Raw genomic sequence first — 8,608 nt, forward strand, 5'->3', positions numbered from 1 at the left:
GTCAAAAAGCTGAAGGTTTATTTGTTTATTCTTTTGTATCCCCATTAGCTGTTACTTATGCAACAGCTTATCTTCCTGGACTCCACATTTAAAAAAATCATATAAATCCAATTTACAATAATATTTACATCAATACATAAATGATAATAAATTCACTAATTGATTCAGGCAGGACCCGTGAGCAGCCAAACAGCTGACGGTGTTAACAGAATACTTTAATTCACTCAGATAGCTGCACCACGTGGTGAAAAGGCGCGTGAAGTGCAGATCGTTCCTCCCAATGAGGGGCGCGTGGTGACCCAGGAAGAGACGTGAGGAAAACGGGGGATCTACTTTTGGCCGAAGCACCTTCTTCCTCACCTGCTGCTCTTATCGGTGGATTAGATCTGCACCTTTAAAGACTGCCTCCTTTCTCCAGTCATTCCCCGATCATTGTAGGGCCCACTTGGCTCCATTTCTGTGAAAACATTTGAAGTATGAGCTTTTGTTTGCCAGCTTTCCCTCACTTGCCCATGTTTCGTCTGTCTCCAGTTCCAGTCAGCAGCAGCTTCACCTTATTGTTACTGTTTTGTGGGAAATAAAACCGTTAAATCATCCGGTTTGTCTGTGTCTGCATTCCAGTTCCGGTTTAATATGGGTGAGAGAGAAACCAGTGTTGTTGAACATTTCAAGGATGACTGAGTGATCTACTGAGTGAAAAGCCTGAGAGAGGTTCATGATCATGGAGGTAAAATAACTTCTCTCATCCAGGATAGTTAGAATATTGATGATGATCAAACTGGTGGTGGTGAGAAAACTGTGATGTGGCCTAAAACCAGAGTGATACAGATTTAAAATGGAACGAGTTTGAGTTGATGCTGATTAGATGTTCTCTGCATTATTTGTTTTATATCATAAATATTCAGAATAAATGAAGAAAAGTTCATCAAATCTGCACAAAGAAGCAGCACTTGAGTAAATGTGATTACTGATTTAATGGTTAATTATTACTAATATTTTGTATCAGTTGTAACTTGTAATATATCATTCATCTTTTAATGGTTAAACTGAGTATTTGTGTATTTTTTCATGGTTATTTTAAAGCTTTTAAACTGATTTGACTTGTGTTTAAATGAATCTGGTTTGTACTTGGTGACTCTGGTGTTGACTGAACCAGTTCTGCTGGTGACTCTTCATCGTCTGCAGCTGCAGCTGCTGTTTTCACTTCAGTCACACTGAGGGAGGTTTTTGTACGGCTCTAAATCACTGTGTGAATGTTCCATCACCATGGTAGCCCAGACAGTAATAATCTGCTTCATCTTCAGCCTGAACACCAGTGATGGTTAGAGTGTACTGAGAACCAGATCTGCTGCCACTGAATCGAGACGGCGTTCCTGTGTTGAGACTTGATACCCTGTATATCAGAAGTTTAGGAGCCTGTCCAGGTTTCTGAAGGTACCAGCTGAGTAAGCTGCCAATATCTGAGCTTCCTGTGGCGCTGATGGTCACAGACCCTCCAACACTAACAGACTTGAATTTGTCAGCCTGAGTCAGAAAGTTGTTGGCAGAAGATTCTGAAATGACAAACAACAAATGTTAAAAAGAGCAGTTGAAAAGAGCCTGGAGGAGCAGTTATGATGTAAAAATGAAATGATTTCAGCCTCTTTGGAAAGAAGAAGAGGATGAAATCAAACAATGTTGAAAAGTCTCACCCTGACTCAGAAAGATGACAGTCAGAATTATTGACAACATGGTGATGCTGAAGTTTTCAGTGTGAGAGCGTGAAGAGAGTTCAGACTCTCTGTGACATCAGAACTTTAAACTCTGAGGAGCAACCATGCAGAAAAACATGCAAATGTTCTGCAGAAGACAGAAACTCACCTGTTCTAGTGAAACACAGACACGCATGAGGAGGAGTCACACTTTTTCCACTGAGAGTTGAATAAAAGCTTTTATTAAGTTAATTTTCTTACTACTGTTGCTTTAATTTTCTACTTTCTTTCATTAGTTATTTCTCATTAATGAGTTTATATTCTGACCTGCTGTCAGAGACACAAACATGGAGCTTTGACTCCACTGCATTAATGTCATCAAAAATGTCTGATTATTGCTGTTTTAGGCTCAAATCTGCTTTGATTCTCATTGTGTGCCTTATAAAAATGCTGACTCAGCGTGGGTTCCATCTGTTAGAATGACATGACGTGATCAGTCACGTGTGCCAGAAACTTGCTATTTTATCTTCATTGTCACTGAGTCCACAACAGTCACAAGAAACAAGGATATCAGGAGAAGCACCAATGAATGTCACACTTCATGAAGGAACCTGGGTGGTGTATTTGGACTTTTTCATGAGATTCCTCTTGTTCATATATAAACATGCAAATTTCTCATGATTACATCAGCAGGTTCTGGCTGCTGATGAGAAATGTTTGACTCTGACTCACTCTGGTTGTTTTGGATCAGTGCAACATGCAGTTTATAGTTTAGATGCTGTAATTGGACCAGCATGAAATCTATAACAGAGAATAAAGAAGAGTTGATCCCTTGTAGTGGGCTCAAGTATCTTCGCTTGTTCCTCTGAAACTGAAATGTCAATGTCTTTGCACATGGACAATGGATCACTATAGTTCATGGGAACTGCCTCCAATTGTCTAACATTGTTTCAGGAACCACATTATCAGACTAAGACTCAGTCAGGGACAAAATAAGAGACTTTGATGCAGCAACAGGCCCATAACAACCCTTCCATTCCTGGAAAGATCAATGAAAGAGCTGTTTTTCAACTGATCCACTCCTTCATGCTTAAAAACATTTTTTTAATATATTTCAGTCTGGATTTCCCCCAGACCACAGCACTGAGGCTGCACCTGTTAAAGCCTTGACCGACATAGATGTCAAGAGTGATGCATCTAAAACTGCTGTCCTGGTTTTGCTGGACCTCAGTGCTGCATTTGACACAGCTGGAAAAAGTGGCTGGGATGTACTGGTTCTGGACTCAATTGGTTCAAATCTTACTTCCAACACAGGGACACTTTGTCTCAGTTGGTCACTAGAAGTCAGAGTGAACAAAGATCACATGTGGGGTTCCTCAGGGATCCATTCTCGGGCCTCTTCACTGTCTTCAAGCTGCATCTTGCTCAGCTATTAGGAAATCACATCTGTTACTGTTTTCATGCAGATGACACACAACTTTATATTTAAATTCATTAAGTTCCTACAGTCCCTAGTTGCTCCCAGTAAGTGTATTTAACAACTCAGTTAGTGAGTTAGTGTTAAAACTTTCTCCAGCTCAATGCTGAAGAACAGAAATGATTGTATTTGGCCTCAAGAACGAAAGGTCAAAGATCAGAGCTCCCCTTGACTTGATGCAGCTTCTATCTCAGCCTGTTACCACCTAAAGAACACTGGTAGATTTAAGGGTTCTCTGCCTGGAGAAGACACAGAGAAACTTGTTCATGTTGTCATTTTCAGCTGTTTAGATTGTTGTGATGGAATCTTCACACTTGGAATATGATTGTTTATGAATTTGGCTGCACAAATAAACTTGTCAGGATTCTTTTGATAATCCGATCAAACAGTGTTTGAGCCACTTTGTGTGATTAAGTAGTTGTCAGTGATGTTTCTGTCAGTTGTGTGTTCACTGGTCTGTGTCAGAGTCTCTTCCTCTTCAGCAGCTGCTGGAACATCTCAGTGTCTCTGCTCTCTGACTGAGGGAGGTTTTTGTACGGCTCTAAATCACTGTGTCCACACTCCTCCACTGTGATACTCTGACAATAATAAACTGCTTCATCTTGAGTCTGAACTGTTACGCTCGAGAGGACTGGCGGTCAAGTGTGGCGGAACCCCAAAGAAGGTAGACAGACACGGGAATTAAAAGTAAACTCAGAAGGTTTGATGAAGCAAAAAAAAAACCAGGAGGGAAGAAACTAAATGAAGAGGCCGAGACAAACTATAGGTGCGTGATGCGGCAGACGAACCAAGTTCGAGATCCAGGGGCGAGAGTCCGTGGGGGAGTCCAAGTGTCCAGAGGACAGGAGAAATCTGTCCGAGGAAGGGGAAGAGGAAGAGGTCAGAGGAAGAGGGGCTAGGAAGGTTGCTGAGGAGCCGGGGAGACGCTGGAAGTCGCAGGGAGTCGCTGGGAGTCGCTGGAAGACGCAGGGAGACGCAGGGAGTCGCTGGGGAGCCTGGAGAGATGCTGGGTCCACGGGAAGTGTTGCCAAAAACATCAGTAAGATCAAGCACTGGCCTGAGTGCATAGGGGCCTTTTATGGGTGCAGAGTCGTTTGGGCGGATTGGGTGCAGCTGAAGGAGAGGGCCCAGGTGGTGGTGGTTGAGCTGATTGCCCAGGAGGAGGTGGGGCCAGAGTAGGAGTCACAACATGAACTCCACTGATGGTCAAAGTGAAGTCGGTGCTGCTGCCACTGCCACTAAACCGAGCTGCTGTTCCTGAATGATTTATTCTGACATGTCTTACTAGCAGCTGTGGAGGCTGTCCAGGTTTCTGTTGATACCAGCCCAAACAATCACTAACTGATTGTCCATTAGAACAGGCGCTGTAAACAGCAGGGTTTGTTTTACAGGTGAGAGCGACAGTGGATCCTGGAGTAGATGTGATCACTGCAGGCTGAGTCACAGTCACCTGACCGCTGCATCCTGCAGACAAAAACACATCATTTATCAGCAGAAAGAGAGGAGAGAAAAGACACAAGGACATCTTTGAGGTTGTGAGGGAACAAACCTGTAAAAGAGCAGCAGGTCAGCGTCCAGATGAGGATGGTGATGAGAGTCATGCTGCTTGTGCTTTCTGCTGTGTTGACTGACAGATCTGAGTCCTGCAGTGTTGAACTAACACCACTATAAACCTTCTCAGATCAGCTGATGATGCAAAGCCTCCTCTCTATGGAAATGATGTCTCTGCTCTCAACACACTGAAGGCACGAGCAGACAAAATCAACACAAACACAGCTTGGATTAAAAGCAACTTTCTTCTTCATGGAACTGAAGAAAAGATTTGACAAATACAGCTGAGCATCAACAACAGATGCTGATGTGAGAATGTTTGCATTTTTAAACTGGATTCAGCAGTTTTAGCTTTAAAAAGACAATTTCTTGGAAACTATTGGAGCTGACTTTGTAAAATGTTATTCATTTGAAATGACTTGAAATTGTATTTTCTTAAAGCATAAATTAAAATGTAGAAGGAGAATATTGTAACTGATCCACATCAGTTTTGATAATGTAAAGAGACTGATGTGTAAAAGTGATCAAATCATTCAAATTCAAAGAGAAATTTTAGTTTAAAGCTATTGAAAATGTTGGTGCATTAAATCAGCTGGTAATAATCCATTTTTGAGAGAAAAAGATGTGAATTTTCAGTGGGTAGTGTTGGATTGCAGTACCTCTCGTGTGTCACTGCCAATCCGCGTGTTCTTTAAATGAAGACTTCAAGTAAACAAATGTCAATTTCAAAATGTATTTAGCAAACAAATGTATTTAGCAAACAAATGTATTTAGCAAACAGATGTATTTAGCAAACAGAATCAATTCAAGATACAAATATTACAGAGCTCTGGGCCAGTTCATAACCCTAGCAACAACAAAGTCAATTGTCAGGGCATGAAGTCTGACGGCCTAACTATCCCTTGACCCAGTCTTATATAGAAAGATATATGTAAATTATTGATGCTAATTCAGTCCAATCCAGTCCTTCTTCTTGGATGACCCCATCTTCTTCTTCCAGCCTCCTTTGGTGTTGGTGTGGTCCTTCTTGTCCATTATCTTCTCCAGATGGCCAGGTCCGAAGTCATATTCCTGCCAAGGAACTTATCAACACCAGTAAACTACGTTGTCATGTTTTACGATGGGGATCTACCAATTCCTGTCTGGCTGGCTCCAACTGTCTGACCAGTCTTCAGGTCAAGGAAGGGTCAACTGACTTGCTTATGTGTAGTCCTACTAAAGAGTATATAGTATTCCTAACTTCTAAACTAACTGTAACATAAAACAAAACATATAGTATAACACATGCTAATAAGATAAAAGATGCTAACAAGATAAAATAATTCTCTTCAGTAGCTGCTTGTTGACAGTGCAGGAGGTTTTTGTACGACCACTTGATGAGTTTGTATCACTGTGGTTGACGTTTGGTGGAGGAACCAAACTCATCGTTGACTGTAAGTAACAGATTTTTATTTGAATCTTTTTCACTTTTACACTTTTAGCAATTTTAAAGGAGACTTTAGCATTTGTCGTTTTAATTGTTATTATTTGAATCCATCTGAGTCACAACTTTATAAACATCATCATTAATTAAAGATTATATTAAATTGTTTCTTTATAAACTGAAAATAAATAACTGGCTTCTCAATTAAAATGGTAATTGTTTTAAATTTTCTATGGACTTGTAACATTTGTAGTTAATTAGACTCAACTTTCATTGCTCAAAACCTTCCTTGAGTAGTTTAATCTCTTTATTATTTGGTCATTTTCAACATTCCGACTGTTTAACAATGTAAAAACTGATTTTATTAGATTTTATCCGTAAATGCAACTTTTCTTTGCGTGGACGCTTCATTTATTTCTCTGTGGTGAAAAGGAAGTGAAACAGACAGATGCCACAGATGTGAAGTGTGTTCTCACCAGTGTTTCACCTGTGTCATGTTAAACTCTCGACTGTATATAAAGAAGTTAAAGAGAAGAAAATCGTCACGCTGTCCAACATTGTCCAAACATGTCAAAATGTCCTCAGTCATCACCAGCTAACGGCTCAGTCAGATTTGATGGTGTCCAAACCTTCACGTCTTTCTGGTCTCTCTCTCTCCAGCGGGTGTGGTGCGTCCCACCCTGACCGTCCTCCCCCCCTCCCCAGAGGAGCTGCAGCAGGGCAGTGCCACACTGGTGTGTCTGGCCAGCGGGGGCTCCCCCTCACAGTGGAAGCTGAGCTGGAAGGTGGGGGGCGGCAGCAGCACCACACCGGCCTCACACAGCCTGGAGGTCCTGGGGAGTGACGGCCGCTTCAGCTGGAGCAGCACCCTGAACCTCCCTGCAGACCAGTGGAAGAAGGTGGACTCAGTGAGACCAGTCCTGGAGTCTGAGTGGACAGAGCTCTGTCACTCAGACCCTGGACCCTCACAGCTGCTCAGTCTAGAGGTTCAGCAACACTTCCTGTCTGGAAACCGTGCTGCTTCTGTCCTCAACATCTTGATGGAGCGACACATCTTTTCTGCTCACATATTCCTGCATGAGCGTGACTCTGCTTTCATCTGGACATTTCTCTAACTCACCTCACTCATTTTCTGTCCTCAGATGTGAATTTAAAGTCACAAAATAAACATTTCAATCATTTCAGCCAACATCTCTGTGTTTGTTGTGATTATTGATGTGGAAAGCTGATCATCAACCATCTTTACTCCACAGTTGTCTTTAGTTTTTCTGTTTTTTTTATCAGGTGAAAATGAAAAAAACTCAATCATATCACACTTTAAATATCAATTAAGACACTCAGAAGAGATGATTTCAGCTTGTATATTGATCATATCCACTAATATGAACATGAATGTGTTTTTGGGCTGCATTCATTTGTTCCTTCATCAACTTTATTGTAACTTGTGTGTCACGGAGGGGGGTGAACAGGACCCGAACGCAGGCCAGGACACAGTAGTAAAATAGTCACAAGGTTTTATTTACGGGGGAAGGGGAGCAACACAAGGAAGACGCAGGCAGCCCTCCAGGACAGCCGAGCACAGGGAACAGAAGCGGCCCTCCAGGCCACCGGAAACTCGGGAACCGAAGCAGCCCCCCAGGACAGCCGAGCACAGGGAACAGAAGCGGCCCTCCAGGGCCACCGGAAACTCGGGAACCGAAGCAGTCCTCCAGGACCGCAGAGAACTCGGAACAGAAGCAGTCCTCCAGGACTGCAGAGAACCCAGGAACAGCAGTCCTCCAGGACCGCAGCGACCTCAGCCGAGCACAGGGAACAGAAGCGGCCCTCCAGGGCAACAGGAAACTCGGGAACAGAAGTGGCCCTCCAGGGCAACAGGAAACTCGGGACAGGAACAGCAGTCCTCCAGGACCGCAGAGAACTCGGAACAGAAGCAGTCCTCCAGGACCGCAGAGAACTCGGAACAGAAGCAGTCCTCCAGGACCGCAGAGAACTCAGGAACAGAAGCAGTCCCCCAGGACCGCAGATCCAACACACGACGGGGGAACCCGAACAAACACCCTCACACGACAAAGGAAGACAAACAGACAGCCTGGAGACCAACAGACACACTGACAAGACTAATAGAACAGCCACACAACACAAACAGACACCCTGGCACTGACAGGCAGGCGCCACCTGCTTAAATAGGCAGCCCAATATAAATTGCCTACAGTGTGCCTGCCAGCAGTGCCAGCTGTGAACTAATTGTGCCCCACACCACCCCCTACAGCACAATGACCGACACAACCCCAAAACCCTGACATTGTGAGTGGACTGAGGTTAGCCTCATTTACAGTTTCGACCAGCATTGACAAAGTACAAAACAAACATTGCAAATAAAATCAGATAAAATAAGCAAACGCTTTTGTACACAATAAAATACAGAACCAGAAAGAGCAGTAAAGACCAAGCACAGATAGAGGACAG

The 8,608-nt window shown here is 43.1% G+C and overlaps 1 protein-coding gene, 1 long non-coding RNA gene and 1 gene segment (V, D, J or C); 1 reads left to right on the forward strand and 2 right to left on the reverse strand.

The window, feature by feature from the left end:
• Nucleotides 1-1,077: 1,077 nt before the first annotated feature.
• LOC130521093 (Ig kappa chain V region 120-like) lies at nucleotides 1,078-1,755 on the reverse strand. The segment is given in 2 exon segments: nucleotides 1,078-1,553; nucleotides 1,692-1,755. Coding segments are annotated over 2 exon segments (351 nt in total).
• Nucleotides 1,756-3,761: 2,006 nt separating this feature from the next.
• On the reverse strand, nucleotides 3,762-4,872 carry LOC130521094 (uncharacterized). The gene is made up of 3 exons (XR_008949180.1): nucleotides 4,718-4,872; nucleotides 4,358-4,632; nucleotides 3,762-3,776 (listed from the first exon to the last, which is right to left on the reverse strand). It is a non-coding gene; the product is annotated as an uncharacterized LOC130521094 (long non-coding RNA).
• Nucleotides 4,873-5,005: 133 nt separating this feature from the next.
• Nucleotides 5,006-7,331, forward strand: LOC130521092 (immunoglobulin lambda-like polypeptide 5). Its single transcript, XM_057024744.1, has 3 exons — nucleotides 5,006-5,028; nucleotides 6,055-6,152; nucleotides 6,803-7,331. Exons 1-3 carry the CDS (start codon nucleotides 5,021-5,023, stop codon nucleotides 7,255-7,257), a joined length of 561 nt encoding a protein of 186 aa, XP_056880724.1. The 5' UTR covers nucleotides 5,006-5,020; the 3' UTR covers nucleotides 7,258-7,331.
• The last annotated feature ends 1,277 nt before the right edge of the window (nucleotides 7,332-8,608 follow it).

Source organism: Takifugu flavidus, unplaced genomic scaffold (genome assembly GCF_003711565.1).
Source record: "Takifugu flavidus isolate HTHZ2018 unplaced genomic scaffold, ASM371156v2 ctg691, whole genome shotgun sequence".
NCBI lineage: Eukaryota > Metazoa > Chordata > Actinopteri > Tetraodontiformes > Tetraodontidae > Takifugu > Takifugu flavidus.